This window comes from Salvelinus fontinalis, chromosome 19 (genome assembly GCF_029448725.1).
Source record: "Salvelinus fontinalis isolate EN_2023a chromosome 19, ASM2944872v1, whole genome shotgun sequence".
NCBI lineage: Eukaryota > Metazoa > Chordata > Actinopteri > Salmoniformes > Salmonidae > Salvelinus > Salvelinus fontinalis.
In genome coordinates this window covers 6898870-6920064 of record NC_074683.1, presented here as the reverse complement: position 1 = coordinate 6920064, position 21195 = coordinate 6898870, and the positions used below count along the sequence as shown (strand labels likewise).

General features: G+C 40.3%; 2 protein-coding genes across 3 annotated transcripts in view; one reads left to right on the top strand and one right to left on the bottom strand.

The window, feature by feature from the left end:
* Positions 1 to 914: 914 nt before the first annotated feature.
* On the bottom strand, positions 915 to 5586 carry rabl3 (RAB, member of RAS oncogene family-like 3). Of its 2 annotated transcripts, none has more exons than XM_055870530.1 (8): positions 5485 to 5586; positions 5056 to 5147; positions 4715 to 4844; positions 4505 to 4619; positions 4198 to 4348; positions 3875 to 3946; positions 2216 to 2254; positions 915 to 2092 (listed from the first exon to the last, which is right to left on the bottom strand). In XM_055870530.1, exons 1-8 carry the CDS (start codon positions 5528 to 5530, stop codon positions 2036 to 2038), a joined length of 702 nt encoding a protein of 233 aa, XP_055726505.1. In that variant the 5' UTR covers positions 5531 to 5586; the 3' UTR covers positions 915 to 2035. The 2 variants fall into 2 exon arrangements, with proteins under 2 accessions (XP_055726505.1, XP_055726506.1); XM_055870531.1 differs by having other exon boundaries at positions 5062 to 5147.
* A 138-nt stretch (positions 5587 to 5724) lies between these two features.
* The window catches only part of gtf2e1 (general transcription factor IIE, polypeptide 1, alpha), a 41564-nt gene continuing 26093 nt past the window's right edge, over positions 5725 to 21195 (top strand). Inside the window, exons 1-2 of the mRNA XM_055870528.1 lie at positions 5725 to 5834; positions 6297 to 6945. Of these exons, the coding sequence (XP_055726503.1) occupies positions 6498 to 6945 (448 nt within the window). The 5' untranslated portion in view covers positions 5725 to 5834; positions 6297 to 6497. The remainder of the gene's footprint in view (positions 5835 to 6296; positions 6946 to 21195) is intronic.

The following is a 21195-nucleotide window of genomic DNA, read 5'->3' as shown; positions in this document are numbered from 1 at the left end:
TTTTTTCACCCAACTTTTTACCTAAATCGAATGACATGGTTCAAGTTGTTGACCTCACGTTATTTTACAACTCAAATGTAAATCAAAAGTTGACGTTGAACTGACGTCTGTGCCCAGTGGGAGGGCACATCAACCGCCTGATTATTAGTTCCTAGGACACATTCTCTACACTTTAATCATGGCTTTTACCCAGACACACCTATGATTGTGTACATTGTTGCTTGACTGAATACGAGTCAGCTAACTGTATCTGACAGAATTATGTAAATTGTTTTTTTTGTGCCGAGTGCTGACTTGAACAAAATTAATCAAATGGGATGTAATCTAATATCTGTTCCTGCCCATTTGAAACAGTGATTCATAGCACACGTCCATAGTTTACAGCAGGGCTGCAAACGCACCTTGTCCTCTTACCCTCAATTGTTTTCTTACAGGCTCTATGATTTCCCGGCAGTCAAACTCTTAAGACAGAATATCTGCAAGCACTAAGGTTGGTGTCCTAGCCCAAAAGGTATAAGACGATGTATTATGACCCATAAAAGACACCACAGGAAGCATCCCATGCTTACACCCAGAAAATACCTTGAGTCCTGGATTATTTTAGTCAAAATGTTAATTTGTATTCAGATTTCTATGTTGTTATCATTTTATAACAAATCATATTGGAAAATAAATTGAAATCTTTACTGTGTCATATTATGGGTAATCCTGAATGAATCGTGAATAATGACTTAGAAAGTTACAGCTGCACAAATATCAGAACCCCAAGACATGCTAACCAAGACTTTCTCGCTCATCATTACTCACAATTCATCCAGGACTATCCATAATCATGTTAGCATCCACATTAATGTAGAAGTGTTTAGAAACATATTATATTCTTACTTACAATAAGTGACTCAAATGACACAATACATGATTCACCATTAATTTATATTAGGCACAAAAATAATCTAAAACACAATCCAAACAGCAAATGCATCCAACAAATGTATAGAGTCACATGTTTGATGTAGTCATTGAATTTTGGACCAAATAATTACACAAGTGAATTTGTCCCAATTACTTTTGGTTCCCTAAAATGGAGGGACAGTCCAAAAAGTGCTATAATATCTAAAAGGTTTACCCAATATGGATGAAAATACCCTCACATTAAAGCTGACAGTCTACACTTCAACCTCATAATCATTGTATCCTTATCACATCCAAAGTACTGGAGTACAGAGCCAAAACAACAACAGTGTCACCGTCCCAATACGTTGAGCTTACTGTATATGCTAATGAGGAATGAGGGGGACGATTAGGTGGCCATGATGGAAATGGGGCCAGGTTGAGAATTTAGCCAGGACAATGGGGTTAACACCCCTACTCTTGCAATAAGTGCCAAGTGGGTTTGACCACAGTATTATAGGTCAAATGCAGCAGTTCTCAAAATTATTTCTGGGTAAAAAATGTGATTGTTTAAAGTTGGCAACCTCTGGAACGGTACCTTTTCTAATATCCATTATGCCAGAGAAGAGCATTCCACACTTTGCCTTCTCCTGTACTATACACACAAACACACAGGACAGGGCAAAGTGAGGAATACTGTCCTCTAACCTAATGGATATGCCTCTATGCTACTAGAAAAAGGTACTGTTCCAGAGGTTAAGAAGCTATTTCTCAATCAAGAATTGTGCTAGGACTGTCTGGGAGTGGTCTGAGTGGAGAGGGGGAAACTAGCTATTATTGGCAGAGAGGTTTGGAACTTTCTTATTGGTCTATTAACTAAATTTGTCACCAGGCCAAAAACATTCCACCACAACAAGCTGAGATTTCACTCAGTGTTTTCAAACAGCTCTTACACTAAAAGGAAATGATCACAATATTATTCCAACCTCAGTGAAAAAATATATAAAACACAGAAAAATCACATTTGACTGCACTGTGCCTTTAACAGAGATAAAAAAAAGCGTAAGAGAAACAAAGTACACTTGTTGAGTGAGGGACTGTACTGAAGCAGGTTGAAACCAGAGGCCCCAGCACTGTCCACCTCTCAGTCGTAGTGAACGCTTTTGAAGTTGAAGCGTTTCCTCTCTGTGAAACCTGTCATCTGGAGAGAGGAGGAGAGATGGATTTATGTTTCAAGTCCAAAACTGATAAAGTAATGGTTTCAAAATTGGAAAGACCAGAGCAGTGTATCATGTTCATTATGGATACATAGACAATCACTTACTTGACTAGGGTCTCTGGTGAAGTATCTCTTCTCTACGACCTAAAATAAAAGACAAGTATTACGTTTTTTTGTACATGCTCATGGACTCTGAATAATGAACACCCATGTATAGAAAGAACAGTATCCAGTGCCGTCGGAAAGTATTCAGACACCTTGACTTTCCACATTGTTAGGTTACAGCCTAATTCTAAAATTGATTACATTGCCTGCCCCCCCCCCCCCCCCTCAATCTACACAGAATATCCCGATAATGACTAAGCAAAAACAGGTTCAGAATTTTTTGCTAATTTATAAAAAAAACAACAGTAATATCACATCTACATAACTATTCATACCATTTACTCAGTACTTTGTTGAAGCACTGTTGGTAGCAAGCTTGGCACACCTGTATTTGGGGAGAAGTGTCCTATTTTTCTTTGCAGATCCTCTAATGCTCCGTCAGGCGGGGATGTGGAGCGTCGCTACACAGCTACTTTCAGGTCTCTCCAGAGATGTTCGATCGGGTTTAAGTCCAGGCTCTGGCTGGGCCACTCAAGGACATTGAGACTCATGAGTTGTCTTGACAGTGTGCTTAGGTTTGTTGTCCTGTTGGAAGGTGAAACTTCACCCCAGTCCTGAGTGCTCTGAAGCAGGTTTTCATCAAGGATTGCTGTACTTTGCTCCATCCATCTTTGCCTCAATCCTGACTAGTCTCCCGGTCCCTGCATCTGAAAAACATCCCCACAGCATGATGCTGCCATCACCATGCTTGACCGTAGAGATGGTGCCAGGTTTCCTCCAGACATGATGCTTGGCATTCAGGCCAAAGAGTTCAATCTTGGTTTCATCAGACCAGAGAATCTTGTTAATCATGGTCTGCGAGTCATCGTGTGCCTTTTACTGAAGAGTGGCTTCCATCTGGCCACTCTACCATAAAGGCACGATTGTCCTTCTGGAAGGTTCTCCCATCTCCACAGAGGAACTCTGGAGCTCTGTCAGAGTGACCATTGGGTCACCTCCTTGACCAAGGCCTTCTCCCCCGGTTGCTCAGTTGGCCAGGCAGCCAGCTCTAAGAAGCATCTTGATGGTTCCAAACTTCTTCCATTTAAGAATGATGGAGGACACTGTTCTTAGTGACCTTCAATGCTGCAGTCATTTTTGGTACCCTTCCGCATATCTGTGCCTCAACACAATCCCATCTTGGAGCTCTACGGAGAATTCCTTCGAAGCTCATAGCTTGGTTTTTGCTCTGACATGCACTGTCAACTGTGAGACCTTATTTAGACAGGTGTGTGCCTTTCCAAATCATGTTGAATCAATTAAATTTACTACAGGTGGACTCCAAGTTGTCGAAACAGCTCAAGGATGATCAATGGAAACAGGATGCACCGGAGTTAAATTTTGAGTCTCATAGCATAGGGTCTGAATACTTACGTAAATAAGGTATTTCTGTTTTTTATTTGTAATACATTTGCAAAAATGTCTTAAACCTGTTTACTCTGTCATTACAGGGTATTGTGTGTAGATTGCTAAGGATTTTTATTTATTTAATCCATTTTAGATTAAGGCTGTAACGTAACAAAATGTGGAAAAAGTCAAGGGATTTGAATTCTTTCTGAAGGCACTGTATTAAGGGGGTTAAAATATGTAAGAAGAAGCATCCGCTTCTGAACATTTCACCTTGTCAAAGAATCTGCTCAACTTTACAGCGTTGGACGTGCCTGCAGCAAAGTATCTTTGGTTGGTGCAATCCTGTCATGAGAGTCGAAGACAAAACATGACCTAAACCCCAAGCCTCAATGCAAAAAGGTTAAAAATGACTTCCACTACCTGTAGCCTATTCAATAGCTGTTACAATACTAATGTGTGCCCACTGCCCATACATTGGCCTTTTATTGTTAGCAAAAGTACATTGCTGAAGCAAATAAGGTTTTCTTTGACCGAGTGATGGGTAGCTCAGAATCCATAGAGGCCTAGGATAGTTGAGGTGAGGCTTCACCTACCAGGTTGATCTCCTCCGCGTTGAAGTCTTCAGACAGGAAAGCTGTCCTGGTGAGAACATCATTCCTCTTGTTCTCTGGGATCTGGTCAAACTTGGTGCCGATCAGGAGCAGAGGCACAGAGCTATCAGCAAACTGTTCTCTGTCATAATCACTGGAAGTATTCAGGCAAGACATTCAAGATAAGACTTTCAAGAAGTACATACACTTTCTCAAAGTACCTATAGAGGATAGCAACTTCTATTTAACAAGCTTTAAAATGTATTAAATTGAGGTAAGCTATTTGATTCCAGCAGTAGTAGATACTTGCCCATTTGAGACGATTACCCCCGTTGGGGAGGAGTCTTTGTTCAAGGCTTCTAGTGACCAGCGATACAGATTCTGGGAGGATTTCTTGTTTGTCAGGTCATGAACTAATACAATACCTGTAAGGATACAATTATGTGTCATTACAGATATATACAGGTTATCATTTTCCTCATGTGGTGACTGACAGAGCCAGTCAGTGCTGCGTCTTTACCATTGACAGAGTTGTAGAAAACTGCTCTGGTGTTTTTCAGACTGCTGGCACTGCCCACAGATCCTCCAACATCCCATAATTCAATGTAGTAGGTCTTCTCCTCTGGAGTGCCTTCCTTGTAGTCGTGGACCTGTAAAATCAACTCTTAGAATAACCTTAGAATGTGTAAAGTAATCTTCAGGGGAAAACAATGAGTCAATTAATGGACTAAAGTAACAAAGATAAAGCAACCGTTGAGTTTGAGTTTATTTTTTACAGGGGACAGTGCACAATAATCAACATTTCAGTAAAAGTGCCTGTTTTAGCCAGTCGGCTAATTTTCTACCGCAGTCCTTTCCTACCCGTACATCCACGGAGCAGCCTACAGTCCATGATGGATTTCCCAACACTTGGTTCTGACACAGCAGATGAACGAGTGAGGACTTCCCAACACCTGCCATGACAAAATAATTATAGCTAGTGAGACAAATCCAGTATTTTTCAAACACATAGCTAAGTTCACTTCTCTTGTCTAGGTATATTTTTAAGTGCATCAAGGGAAGCCATCAGCAGAGATTAGAAAATAAGATTCGACTTTTAGATGGTTTTCTAAAAAACTACTATAGGTAGTTAGCAAACATTAGCTATATGTCTAGCTAGTTTCCACGGATAGGAACAAGGGGGACATTAATGTTTTATATAAGCATTATATTTGACCAAACCATGTCGAAAGACACAAAATTTACAAAAGACAATACGATTAGTGAGACATAAATCAATAGGATACCAACCTGAATCACCCAAAACTAACACCTTCACTCTGTCAAGAGACGCCATTTAATTGTTGTCCTGGAAGTAAATAGTAAAGTTCCAGCCCAAAGAATAACATTTGTTCTTTGATTGGTTTAGGAGAACGGTTTCCGTTTCAAACTGGATCCACTTTTATAACAACAACATTGGAAATTGGGAACGTCAATCAAAGAATTGTTGCGTTGATTGGCTGTTAAAGTACAGCATGACATACAGCCAATCGGAATAGAGATTTTATTTCCAGATTTCCGTGGCGAAAAAATATAGAGAAAAGTACGAAGCAGATCATCCACAAGCTTTCAAGTTATTGCAAGAGAACACATGCAATTGAGTGAGTGTCGGATTTTCTGTATTTCATACATGTGTTGTAGTTAAAGCTAGCTAGCTCGTTTATTCTTACAGAGATTAATTGTGTTGCGCTAACCCGTGATGTAGCTAGCTGTAAACTGAGCTAGCTACTGTTAGCATAGTTGCTAGTTAGCCAGTTTGATTTCTATTCATTCCGTTTACATTCGCGAGTATTAGCTAACAACAAAAAGTATCGTTTACTAAATAATATTTTGGATAACCATATAGTTTCTGCATTACAGCCGGTTCATCTCTCATTTGGATATGTTTGACTGTAACTGTTATGACTTACAAGCTAGCTAACTACATTGCCACCCCGTCCACGTTGGATGAACACATGTTCATATTTTTAACAGAGTTCCTTAGTTATATAATAATCCTACTGATGGATGGTGATGTCTACGTTTCAATACCAGATTGTATAAACAGTGTTCTTTTGTTGCAGATCCTACCACAGAGAAGGACCCCCTTGACCCCTTTCTGGGGTTTCTCCCCCTCAAGATCCTCTCCGTTCTGCCTGAAGTTTACCCACCCTCCTGTCCAACCACCCCATAGACACTTTTCAGGCTATCTATTGTAGCCTTTACTTATTCCGTAAGCCACTCTCTCTACCAGTCTGCTACCCCATAGGACAGCCATATAGAAGATGTCAGAGCCAGAATTATTAACAGAGGTCCCTGCTTCGCTGAAGCGCCTGGCCAAGCAGGTAGTGCGGGGCTTCTACGGGGTGGAGCATGCCCTGGCTCTGGACGTTCTTATCCGCAACCCCTGCGTCCGCGAGGAGGACATGCTGGAGCTGCTCAAGTTTGACCGAAAGCAGCTGCGCTCGGTGCTCAATACGCTCAAGGGCGACAAGTTCGTCAAGTGCCGCATGCGGGTGGAGACGGCTCCCGACGGCAAGACCACGCGTCACAACTACTACTTCATCAACTACCGACTGCTGGTCAATGTGGTGAAGTACAAGCTGGATCACATGCGGCGGCGCATCGAGACGGATGAAAGGGACTCCACCAACAGGGCGTCGTTCCGCTGCCCCTGCTGCTTCAGCACCTTCACTGACCTGGAGGCCAATCAGCTGTTTGACCCCATGACCGGTGAGGAGAGAGAGGGTGGGGGGGAGTAGGCGGGATAATAGGGTTGAGGGAGGAGAGGAGGATGCGAGAGGGAGAGTTTTGCAACAGCATGAGACGGGCAGAGAGGCACTGGCGGACTTCCCATTAGGCAGAAGAGGCAATTGCCTCAGGCTTCACATCATCAAGGGTCCGCATGAGCTAGGCATAATATATAAACCTGCAGAAAACGTTAATGATGCACCGATATTACATTTTTTTGGCCGATATCCGATGGTTTTCTTGCCCCCCCAAAAGATGATACAGATAATCGATATTTAAAATTGTGGCCTTTTTAAGCATTCTAGTACAGTTAAATAGTTAACACAGACATGGACGCAGAGGTCTAAGGCAATACAGTCTCTTGTTTTCGAATCCAGGCTCTATCACATCTGGCCGTGATTGGAGTCCCATAGGGCGGCGCACAATTGGCCCAGCGTCGTCCGGGTTTGGCCAGGTAGGCCGTCATTGTAAATAAGAATTTGTTCTTAACTGACTTGCCTAGTTAAATAAAGGTTACATACACACACACCACACTGACCCAAAAAATATTTTGTTGGGATTTACTTATGTCCCCATTAGCAGTAAAACATAATCAAAACCTATTTATTTCACTTACTTGCTGTTTTGTTGTTTCTTCAGTCATTTCATCCTCAACCTGGATTTCTATGGATAGCCTCTTGGGTCTTTGCGTGTCAAAAAAGATACACGTCAAATAGCACTCTTTGACATGTCATATAACACTATTTGACGTGTCAAATAAGCTTGTTGACCAATCAGGATCTGAATATCACTGCACGTCACATAATAATTTAACTCGTTCATACATTCTTTTAATGTAGTTATTACACATTGATTACACTATCACTTGTATTTCATATGTCACAACGATTCATCGATACGTATGCTGTGATGCTGGTGAAGTTGTCTCGCGCACCTACATTGCTGGTCATAAAAAAGCTAGCTAGCTCATGGATGCAAACAATGTTCTTCCCCAAAAACATAGCAAAATGACAATCTGTTTCAGGAGGTGTCATCCATCTAAACTAACCCTAATTTATAAGACAGCTCTTATTTCATTTATGGTGGTCGGTCCCATATATGTGAAGCTAGCCACAATAGTGGACTTTGAAGTTGGCCTTCAAAATAAAAGTATGGCATAATTCTACTGTTTGTATTCATTTGCATCACTGTCAATGACATACTTTTATTTTGAAGGCAAACCGTGAATTTCACTATTGTGCCTAATCCTTATTGTGGCTAGATTCACAAAACAACCCAGTTCGTTCGAGCCTCACTAGCATGATGAAAGTAGCTGGCTGCTTTTAACGTTAGCTTTGGGCAACGGGGTTATGTAGCTGGCTAGTTATTTATTTTCATGAACTGAAGTTCAATTTCAATAGGCGAACAACAATTGGCAACCTAGCTAATACTTACTCACAAGGACTCCTAAATTATTGCTAAGAATAATGAAAATGACTGCAGTTTCTACTAGTCAATGTTTTCAGACTAGTTGTATTGCTGTTAGCTAGGTACCAAGCTAAAGCTAGCTACCCGAGGTTGCGGTCGAACAAATGATGCTTTATTACCAACGCGGTATTGAAAACACATTGTTCGTGGCCGGTGTTTGCTTGTTTGCTGACTTTTTTTGTACAGCTTTGACTGTGCGACTGTATCTTTTTTGACACGCAAAGACCCAAACGGCATTCCATCGAATTTATGTCATGAAGATATTAGCAGTGACGCCATTACTGTGTAACTCCGGTAGGGCAACATCTGACAAATGGCGCACTTGGTAGTGTGTACCAGTGCTCGACTAGTCGGCGAAAGCCAACATCACCCACGACAGAGAACAGTTGATTGTCAGGGCATTGAATTCCTTTATCTTGGCTTTAAAACCTGTCTAGCCCCGGGGTTCCGCTAGCGGAACTCCTCCCACATTCCACTGAAAATGCAGAGCGCGAAATTCAAAAAATATTTTTTAGAAATATTTAACTTTCACACATTAACAAGTCCAATACAGCTAATGAAAGATACACATCGTGTGAATGTCCGATTTTTAAAAATGTTTTACAGGGAAAAAACAATATATATTTATGTTAGCTCACCAACAAATAGAAAAAAGCACAGACACTTTTCACAGCACAGGTAGCATGCACAAAATCAACCAAACTAACCTAGAACAAACCAAAGAAACCAAGAAACAACTTCATCAAATGACAGTCTTATAACATGTTATACAATAAATCTATGTTTTGTTCGAAAAATGTGCATATTTCAGGTATAAATCATAGTTTACATTGCGGCTACAATCAGAAATTGCACCGAAAGCAGCCAGAATAATTACAGACACCAACGTGACATACCGAAATACTCATCATAAAACATTTCTGAAAAATACATGGTGTATAGCAAATGAAAGACAAAGATCTTGTGAATACAGACAATATTTCCGATTTTGTAAGTGTTTTACAGCGAAAACATAATATAGCATTATATTAGCTTACTACAATAGCCTACCACACTACCGCATTCATTCATCAAGGCACGTTAGCGATAGCAATAGGCACGTTAGCGAATAAACCAGCAAAAGATATTAAATTTCACTAACCTTCATAAACCTTCCTCAGATGACAGTCCTATAACATCGGGTTATACATACACTTATGTTTTGTTCGAAAATGTGCATATTTAGAGCTGAAATCCGTGGTTATACAACGTAGCATAACATAGCATAACGTGCTAACGTAGCATCTTTTCCCCAGAATGTGCGGATATTTCTATTAGACTCTCACCTATTCTGACCAAATAGCTATTCATAAACATTACAAAAAAATACATGTTGTATAGGAAACGATATATCCATTAGTTCTTAATGCAATCGCAGTGTTAGAATTCTAAAAATATCTTCATTACGACATAAGACTTAGTTATGGTAAGGGAATAACCAAAACCTGAGCGCAAAGCTACTAGTACACAGTTTGACAGATATATGAAATAGCATCACAAAATGGTTCCTACTTTTGCTGATCTTCTATCAGAATGTTGTACCTTTGGTCCTTTGTCCAGAAGCGTCTTTGTTTGGATTCAGAACTTTCTTTTTCCCTCTTGAATTAGCAAGCACACTGGCCATGCGGCGCTAAGCTCTCCAACGTCAACAAAGTCAAACAACGCAACACAACTAACGTCCCGAATAAATTTCAATAATCTAATGAAACTATATTGAAAAAACATACTTTAGGATGATATTGTAACATGTATCAAATAAAATCAAAGCCGGAGATCATATTCGCCCATAACGACTGGTTTCCAGTAGGCAATAACAGGTCCCAACACGCGCCTTGCAGAAAACAGAAAATGGGGGACACGTTGTTCCAAGAAGGCTTATTCAACGTCAGACAGAGATAATCAACTCCTTTTTCCTCTCACTTCCTCTTGACATCCGGGTGAAGGTGTATGACGTGCAAGTATAGCCATACCTATCATGCCCATTTATAGGCAGTCACTTGAACAGAACATAGATTTCAGACTTTCCACTTCCTGGTCACAAAGTGTGCTGCCAAATGAGTTCTGTTTTACCCACAGACAAAATTCAAACGGTTTTAGAAACTAGAGAGTATTTTCTATCCAATAGTAATAATAATATGCATATTGTACGAGCAAGAATTGAGTACGAGGCCGTTTAAATTGGAGACGTTTTTCCCCAAAAGTGAAAACAGCACCCCCTGTCCTCATCAGGTTAATGGATTTCTCCTTTGAGTTGTCTCGCTGAAATTTCAAATGACTGCTCGATCCACACAACAGACATTGTGGGGTAGTTTAGGAATGGTGTGTTGCATGTTTAGCACAACATTTTACCTGGCGTCATTACTTCATGTACCTACGTTATATACCGGTAGGTGTGCACTTCTGCTTTGACATCGGTTTTTAACATCGGCATTAAACTAGACATCTTTATTTGTACTATTTTCTACATTGTAGAATAATAGTGAAGACATCAAAACTGTGAAATAACATGTAGTAACCAAAAAAGTGTTTAACAAATCAAAATATATTTTATATTTGAGATTCTTCAAAGTAGCCACCCTTTGCCTTGATGACAGCTTTGCCACTCTCTCTACTAGCTTCATGAGGTACTCATCTTAAATGCATTTCAATGAACAGGTGTGCCTTGTTAAAAGTTATCATCATTACTTAAGACATGGTCAGTCAATCTGGAAAATTTCAGGAACTTTGAACGTTTCTTCAAGTGCAGTCGTAAAAACCATCAAACGCTATGATGAAACTGGTTCTCATGAGGACCGCCACAGGAAAGGAAGACCCAGAGAATAAGTTAATTAGAGTTACCAGCCTCAGAAATTGCAGCCCAAATAAATGCTTCAGAGTTCAAGTAACAGACACATCTCAACAGCAACTGTTCAGAGGAGACTGTGTGAATCAGGCCTTTGTGGTCGATATGCTGCAAAGAAACCACTACTAAAGGACACCAATAAGAAGACGACTTGCTTAGGCCAAGATATACGAGCAATGGACATTAGACAGGTGGAAATCTGTCCTTTGGTCTGATGAGTCCAAATTTGAGATTTTTGGTTCCAACCGCCACGTTGTTGTGAGATACAGAGTAGGTGAATGGATGATCTCCGCATGTGTGGTTCCCACCGTAAAGAATGGAGGAGGTGGTGTGGGGGTGCTTTGCTGGTGACACTGTCTGTGATTTTATATAGAATTCAAGGCACACTTAACCAGCATGGCTACCACAGCATTCTGCAGCGATATGCCATCCCATCTTAGTGGGATGATAATTTATTTTTTCAACAGGACAATGAGCCAACACACCTCCAGGCTGTGTAAGGGCTATTTGACAAAGAAGGGGAGTGATGGAGTGCTGCGTCAGATGACCTGGCCTCCACAATTACCCGACCTCAACGCAATTGAGAGTTTGGGATACGTTTGACCGCAGAGTGAAGGAAAAGCAGCCAACAAGTGCTTAGCATATGTGTGAATTTTTCACGACTGTTGGAAAAGCATTCCTCATGAAGCTGGTTCAGAGAATGCCAAGAGTGTGCAAAGCAGTCATCAAGGCAAAGGGTGGCTACTTTGAAGAATGCAAAATATATTTTGATATACCTCTTTTGGTTACTACATGATTCTATAAGTGTTATTTCATGGTTTGGATGTCTTCACTATTCTACAATGTAGAAAATACAACAACAAAAAATTCTATAAAAATGTAAAAAATAATAGTAGCGAGGCTATACAGGGGGTACCGGTAAAGAGTGAATGTGCTGGGGAATGGGTTAGTCAATGTAGGTAGAGGTAAAGTGACTATGCATAGATAATAGAGAGTAACAGCAGTGTCAAAATGTGTGTGTGGGAGGACAATGCAAATTGTACCGGTAGCCATTTGATTAGCTGTTCAGGAGTTTTATGGCTTGGGGGGTAGACGCTGTTAAGAATCCTTTTGGACCTAGACTTGGCTCTCTGGTACCGCTTGCCGTGTGGTAGCAGAGAGAACAGTCTATGACCAGGGTGGCTGGAGTCTTTGGCAATTTTACAGCCTTTTCTCTGATGCCTGATATAGAGGTACTGGATTGCAGGAAGCTTGACCCCAGTGATGTAATGGGACGTATGCACTATTCTCTGTAGTGCCTTGCGGTCGGAGGCCGAGCAGTTGCCGTACCAGGCGGCGATGCAACCAGTCAGGATGCTCTCGGTGGTGCAGCTGTAAAACCTTTTGAGGATCTGAGGACCCATGCCAAATCTTTTCAGTCTCCTGAGTGGGAATAGGTTTTGTCGTGCTCTCTTCACGACTGTCTTAGTATGTTTGGACCATGATAGTTCGTTGGTGATGTGGACACAAAGGAACTTGAAGCTCTCAACTTGCTCCACTACAGGCCCGTCGATGAGAATAGGGATGTGCTCGGTCCTCCTTTTCCTGTAGTCCACAATCATCTCCTTTGTCTTGATCACGATGAGGGAGAGGTTGTTGTCCTTGCACCACACGGTCAGGTCTCTGACCACCTCCCTATAGGCTGTCTCATCGTTGACGGTGATCAGGTGTTGCGTCATCATCAAACTTAATGATGGTGTTGGAGTTGTGCCTGGCCGTGCAGTCATGAGTGAACAGGGAGTACAGGAGGGGACTGGGCGCACCCCTGAGGGGGCCCCGTGTTGCTCAGCATGGTGGATGTGTTATTACCTACCCGTACCACCTAAGGGTGGCCAGTCAGGAAGTCCAGGATTCAGTTGCAGAGGGAGGTGTTTAGTCCCAGGGTCCTTAGCTTAGTAATGAGCTTTGAGGGCACTATGGTGCTGAATGCTGAGCTGTAGTCAATGAATAGCATTCTCACGTAGGTGTTCCTTTTGTACAGGTGTGAAAGGGCAGTGTGGAGTGCAATAGAGAGAGCATCATCTGTGGATCTGTTGGGGCGGTATGCAAATTGGAGTGGGTTTAGGGTTTCTGGGATACTGGTGTTGATGTGAGCCATGGCCAGCCTTTTATATCTCTCAGCTATAGTACAGACACTTCAAAACATACTTCCATTTGATAAGATTTGATTGCCTGTTTTTCCATGTATGAAACGGTTGTACAAACTTTGTGTTTTGTTTCTTCTCAGCTGCATCCAATTCAGTAACAACTGTCACAAAGGTTCTGACCCCTCGTGGATGAGCTCGGTGTTTGAGAGATTTTGTTCAATAGGCTCTAATTACTTACCCATGAATATGCACTTTTGGAAATTTATCTCCACTCAACGTTGTTGCAAGCACTTGCAACCAAAATAAAGTGAACCATCTGGGTTAACTTGGTCATGCCAGATGAGGGAAAAACACAGTTTCAAAGCGTACTGCACGTAATCGCTAGGTGTTACACAGGATTTAGCTAGTTAAGATGATGTGTAACTTGAGGGGTACTTACTTGTAATTAAATGTGGGCTTATATAGTACATTACCCATCATGACAAACTGGTCTTCATTTTAAAGCTTCTGGAAGTTTCACTTCATTTCTGTACCTTATGTTAAAGCTTCTGGAAGTTTAATTTCACCATGAGGACCAGGTTGTCATGATGGTTAATGTACTATATAAGCCCACATTTAATTACAAGTAAGTACTCCTCAAGATATACTTAATTTGAATTAGCTAAATCCTGTGTAACAACTAGTTATTACATTGTACTAGGCAGACATTACATGTACTATGCTTTGAGATAGTGTATTTTTCCACATCTGGTATGCCACCCACGTTAGATCCCAGTCAGTGAGGTTGACCTACTGATAACAGTGCACATTCGAGGGAAAGTAATTAGAGCCTATTTAGCATAGACACCCAGCACATCCACGAGGGATCACAACCTTTTGTGACAATTGTAACTGTTTGCAGAAGCGTGGAAGCGAAACACTAAGTTAGTGGAAACATGCCGATTTGTAACCAGCATGGTAACAAGCATTAATTGTTATACCTCTGTAATTACATACTTCAATTACTACCAGTTAACTGTAACAACTCAGTGTAAAAACATATAACTAAAATACTTGTTAGTGTAATCGCATGTATTACATTGTAATCAGGACCCTTTAAAAGGAAGTGTTAGTGAAAAACGGTTAGTGCTTCGTCCAAGCAAGGCATTTGATTGGTTTGACGTGTAGCGAGGCGTTACTGATGTACACCAGGTCTCCATCCCTATTTAGCTTTTTTGCCATGAACTTCTCCAGGCTTACCCGTATTAGGGATGCCTGGTTTTTGATGAGGCTAGCTTGGGGGGGTGTGTTCTCACACTGGGCCCTGCCTGTGGCCATCAAATCACTAAATCTGCCCCTGGGTTGGGGAGATATTTTGGCAGTTAAAGCTGCAACATGTAACTTTTTAGGCAACCTGACCAAATTCACATAGATATCTGAGTTAAATATCTGTCATTCTCATTGAAAGCAAGTCTATGAAGCAGTATATCTGTTCTATGTGCGCTATTTCTATACCTCACCTTCTTTAAATTTAGTTTTTGCATCTTTTGCTTTTTGTTTTGTACACCAGCTTCAACCAGCTGACATACACTAGTTTTGGTTAGATGGTACAATGATTCTCAACACTATACTTGCTTGTTTTGTCACAAACTGAAATTAGGCGAACTATTAGATTTTTTTAGCAACCAGGAAATGGCAGAGTGATTCATGCATAGTGCACCAACCTTCCAGGCTTTTCTTCTGCTGATCTGTGTATTCCATTGTCCCCAATATTCATGTTAGGAATATTTGGTCATTCATGGGTTCTTACACTAGATGGCAGTAAATGCTAATAAAATGTAGATATTCTGGCTACATGCTCAGTTTGCGCTCCATGAACCACTGTCTGTCTGGGCCTTTTCTAGAGCTGGACCTCTACACGGCATGTGATCCAGTATGTTCTTCTCAGGGTTCTAGACTAACTTCGAACTCTAACCCTTTTTCAGTTGATGACATCAATTTTAGGTGACCTGATCATAATGTACCTGCATTCCATACAGGCTAATAATGACTAGCCATCATTTAAATGTTACCTTTTTAATTTGCGGGCTGAGCAAGTATCCTATAGTCTATAATGACCTATCCTCCATACACAAATAATTACATTTTAACTTGATAATATTATTTACATGGATTGTTTGGAGGGAATAAATAATACCTTTTTTAAAGAACAGGAAAGGGGTTGTTATGGTTAGCTATGTTCTATAGTTGTAAAGACCTATAAAATCTGTTTTCTTTTGGTAAATTCTGTTTTTCCCAGTATTGTTTTTCCATGTTTCTTAGTTTATCTTATTTTTTTTTCAGGTTTTCACGTTCAAAATCAAACTTTATTTTTTTATATAAAAAAAGAAATGAAATTGGATGTATTGTACATCAATTTATTGTATTGTACATACATCCAATTATTGTATTGTACATACATCCAATTTCATTTCTTTTTTTATATAAAAAAATAAAGTTTGATTTTGAACGTGAAAACCTGAAAAATAACAATTCTTAAACCACGTCAGTAGACCACTTTTGAGGCCTGGGAACAAAAACAACCAATAAAAGAGAACAATATATGCGCGAGCCGCATGCACATGTTTACATGGTTCTGCGCATGCTTCAGGTGATAGGAATCTGAACGCACTACCAGAGATTTGAAAAGCTGATGTAATTATACTTTCCTGTGGATATGTCTCACATTCCTACTACCAAAAGGACCAACTGCATGGACAACCGGTAAAGTATGTTAAAATATATTTTTTTCCCAAAGCTTTTTTCTGGCTTGCAGAGGCCGTGTGAGGATACTTTCCTGATTTAAACACTAATTTCTGCCAGATGTAGAATTCAGCGTCGGGTTTCCAGGCAAAGGAGAAGGCAACTGAATTCTGCCACGAGTGGATTGTCAGTGGACTGTAACAAAATTATAATAATTTGTACACTGCAATTTGACCACAACTAAGCCCAGAAATAGATTTGTATTTGAATATAACAATGATTTCTTACCTTGTGATCGTGTCTCAATGTAATCGTCTCTTTTTTATTTGTGGGAATACTTGGGATCAGATTTCCTAATTAAAATTTTAGCTATGTTCCTGGTGATTTCAGTCTTTTCTGACCAAAAATGAAAAACTCCCCTCCTGTCTTCTTCCTTCTCCTCCCTACGTACGCTGTGTAATAGGCTACCCTTACTGGGGAAAAAACACACATTTTACATGTCAAATACAATTTTACATGTGAAATAAAAAAAAAAGTTGCTTGGAAGACTTCACGTGATATTTCACATGTGGATAATTTTCACATGAGATTGCATAGGTGATGCCCTGCAAACAAAAATGAGTCGTAAGGATGTCCCTGGAACGTCAGTCAGTGTTTTCAACTTACATGTTAGAAAAATACTTTGACATACATGATTACATTGTGTATGTTCATTTATACAGTAATTATTATTTAACATGTCAACACCTGGGATTTGAACTCACAACCTCGTGGTTCATTGCATTCCGATCATCCCGCTACGCCATCACGTCTGTGTCAGTAACTGATTTCACCTGTATTCCTATGCTTTGGACTTCAAAGTAAATCTCAGCTTTGTTAAAAATACACTAAAGAAAATGGATTATAGTGATTCATGGGTAACATTTAGGACTGTGGCAGTCATGACATATTGTCAGCCGGTTATTGTCGTACAAATGACTGCCGGTCTTACAGTAATTGACAGTTAATTAACAAACACGTTTAGCATCTCCTGGCTTCCTCGCATACAAGCCGCATAGAAGCCTCTGATGCATGGCTTTGGAACATCTGCAATTAAAAAATTCTAATAAATCAATTTAGTATACACCATCACAATAAATACATTTATTTTAGGCAGGTTTAAAGAAACAAGAAGAACACTATGAGTTGGCCTACTGTATGTTATCTGGTTGTGCGCCATGCTGTAGGTTTGTTAATTTAACAGACGAGATATGCTTATAAGTACTGTTATATGATTTTATAGTAAGAAGAATATAATAGAATTTATCTGAATAAAATAGAATTGGCTATGTTGACTGTAAAAGTGACCATTTTGAAACCGGTCCTATATGCTAGATTATTTGTAAACTTTAGTTGTGAATGATACAAACCTTAGAATGTCTTAGAAATCAAAACATATATGGGCTGCATGATGCGACTATAGGCTATCAAAAAAAGCTTGCGCTCTGTTCCTTGCCTCAGGCTGCATACGCTGTTCTCTCATTATGTGATGATATTTTTACCCATCAGACTATTCTCAATTCAATCTTGTCTTTACTAATATGTAAAATTATACTGAACAAAAATATAAACGTAACGTCCAAGATTTTACTGAGTTACAGTTTGTATAAGAAAATCAGTCAATGTAAATAGATTAATTAGGCCCTAATTTCACATGATTGTGCAGGGGTGCAGCCATGGGTGGGCCTGGGATGGCATAGGCCCACCCACTGGGGAGCCAGGTCCAGCCAATTAGCTATTTGGTCCTGCCTGGTATGCAGAGTTCTACTTTCCGATACATGAAATGGTTCAAAATGGGAACAATTTGCCTTCCCGGCGCTAGGCCTGCTGGATCAAGTGCACCTACTGCCAACAGCGTTAAACCCCCAAAAATCGGAACGCAAGGCTTTATCATTGTTTTTTTAGAAAAATGTTTGGTGATCAACTATGATCACAATCGACCAGTTGGTGACCACTGGGCTAGACCAATTAAATACCAACTATAAACAATTCTGCCATGCGTAATATGCAGTAGGGTATGTACTGTGTGGGCACAATCCTTATTTGAATTCATTTTTTTTTCAGGCTTGGACTCAATACAGTGCCTTCAGAAAGTGTTCATCCCTGGACTTATTCCACATTTTGTTGTTACAGCCTAAATTCAAAATTGATAAAATCTTTTTTTTTCACCCATCTACACATAATACCCCATAATGACAAAGTTACATTAAAAAAAATATATATTATTGAAAATGAAATTCAGAAATATCTAATTTACATAAGTATTCACACTCCTGAGTCAATACATGTTCAAATCACTTTGTCAGCGATTACAGGTGTGACTCTTTCTGGGTATGTCTCTGAGAGATTTGCACACTGGGATTGTGCCCATTTTTTATTATTATTATTGAGCTCTGTCAAATCGGTTGTTGATCATTGCTAGACAACCATTTTCAAGTCTCGCCATAGATTTTCACTCATTTTCACTCACTTAGAACATCTTGGTAGGCAACTCCAGTGTAGATTTGGCCTTGTGTTTTAGGTTGTCCTGCTGAAAGGGGAACCAGGTTTTCCTCTAGGATTTTGCCTGTGCTTAGCTCCATTCCGATTTAATTGTTTATTCTGAAAAACTCCCCAGTCCTTAACGATTACAAGAATACCCATAACATGATGAAGCCACCACTATGCTTTAAAATATGGACAGTGGTACTCAGTAATGTGTTGTATTGGATTTGCCCCAAACATAACACTTTATATTCAGAACAAAAAGTTAATTGCTTTGCCACAGGAATCAATTATCACCTTAGAAACGCTGTCCATTTCATTTTGTATTAGGCTTTGAAACAACATCCACAACGACCATGTTTTCCCACTGGGTTTCAACCTGTTGTTGAACCAACGCATGTCCAGAGTGAATAAGAGAATACTTTGACTAGACGGACACGCGTCATGACCTCATCAAAATTCCACATGACTGCCGGTGTAGCGGTAATATAGTCAAAGCAACAGCACTAGTAACATTAAATCAGAATAATATGCCTCACCAACATTAGAAAACTACACAAAGCCCTTAAATAGCTGAAATACGTCAATGAAATAAATTCTGAGAGAATAGTCAGATTAACCGATGAACTAAATTAGCAGTGCTGATGGCACGGTTTTCCTCAATGCAGAATCTGTAGGGGATTTCTGAGAATGCTACAGATTTTGTGTTGTGGCAGAAAGATCGGCGTACCCCAAATCCAGCGGTTGTGAGTTCAAATCCCAGGTGGGGTCATAATGAAAGTCATCACTAAGTGATCATGTCAAATGTATTCATATTGATTTGAAGATGTTTACACTATTTTAACTGTACAGCATACCACTTACCTTATTAAAACCCCAAAATCATTTATTTACTTCCCTTACAAAAAAAACATGTGAAATCGCATTTTCACATGTTGAACAATGAGCAGAAATTACAACGTGAAGAAAAGAGACACGTGTGGTCAGTTGTCCATATGTTCACATGTATTGCAGTTCATATCGTAACACCCTTTTCACATGTAATAACATGTTTTCACCTCGTGTGTATTGCAGATTTATATGTGAAATTTGCAGTTTCACGTGTGAAAAACAGCCAAATGTTGTCACGTGTAGTTTAGTGGTATGTTGAAATTTTGCATCGCCATGTTGTATTTCACATGAGATCATGTTTTCATTTGTGCAGTTACATGTTGTCACGTGGTTTTCCCGTAACGCTACCCCGACTGTGCAGTGAAGGCTCCAGTTTGCCTTTCAGCGCTCTCTGCCATGTATAATTCATCCGACCTGCAGTTTAGTACTGCGTCTCTCCCACCCCCCCATTTCCCCCAGAATTATTTACTAAGAGTGGAGCGGGGGAGTAAAGGAATGAGAGAGCGAGAGAGTGACTGAAGGCGAATCCACACGCGCGGTAGTCCCACCACAGCTCCTTAGCGTGAGTTATAACTCAGCCTGCCTGGCTGGTTGGTAGCAGGGGACGTTGTCGTAGATTTGAAGACTGTCTAAATACTCCGGGGTATTTCACACGAACCCAAACACACACAAATCAGCAATGAAGTCCGCCTGCCTGCTCCTAGCTCTCTCTAGGGCATCCATTTTCCAACAGGACAGCTGGAGATATAGCTGTAGCAGGGCCCAGGCCTACCAGCACAGTCAGTGAGCCCTGCCCTGAGGCAGGCACAGATCCTGCTGACTGCACACTGCACACTCCTGGGAGTGGAACCCTTTTTTTGGGGGTTGGGTGGGGCTCGAAGCTCGCTCTAAAAACTCATTTTATTTAAGCAAAGTTAAAACGCTGATAGAGTGCCCTCCTTTCCATATTGAGTCTATTCTTTTCCATAACAATTGAGCAAATTGTTTAAACCTTCTTCCATAGCACTTAAAAGACGATTTTTCAGTCACAGAAATCACAGGGTAAGAAAATTCTCAATTATTGAAAACCTTGATTGCTTATGTAGACAACCCTTCATTTTCAAACCGCAGTATCTATTGTCAGTAGAAAATGAATAATTCAACAAGCATTTACACTTACATTTTGTGCACTTGTGTAGTGTATGAGTCATCATGACATGGTTTGTATTAGGCTTGGGCAGTATACCGTATAGTACAGGGGTCACCAACCTTTTCTGAGTCGAGATCACTTTCGCAGTCAAAAAGCAAGCTGAGATCTACTGCTCAGATATATATATATACTGCTCAAAAAAATAAAGGGAACACTTAAACAACACAATGTAACTCCAAGTCAATCACACTTCTGTGAAATCAAACTGTCCACTTAGGAAGCAAAACTGATTGACAATACATTTCACATGCTGTTGTGCAAATGGAATAGACAAAAGGTGGAAATTATAGGCAATTAGCAAGACACCCCCAATAAAGGAATGGTTCTGCAGGTGGTGACCACAGACCACTTCTCAGTTCCTATGCTTCCTGGCTGATGTTTTGGTCACTTGTGAATGCTGGCGGTGCTTTCACTCTAGTGGTAGCATGAGACGG

Excerpts from the sequence above, each read along its gene's own strand:
- rabl3 (XM_055870530.1), bottom strand. The coding sequence starts at position 5,530 with ATGGCGTCTCTTGACAGAGTGAAGGTGTTAGTTTTGGGTGATTCAG. Across the intron at positions 4,349-4,504 it reads GGGGTAATCGTCTCAAATGG|TGATTATGACAGAGAACAGT; the intron begins GCAAGTATCTAC and ends GAATACTTCCAG. Across the intron at positions 2,255-3,874 it reads TGAGCAGATTCTTTGACAAG|GTCGTAGAGAAGAGATACTT; the intron begins GTGAAATGTTCA and ends CTTTTATTTTAG.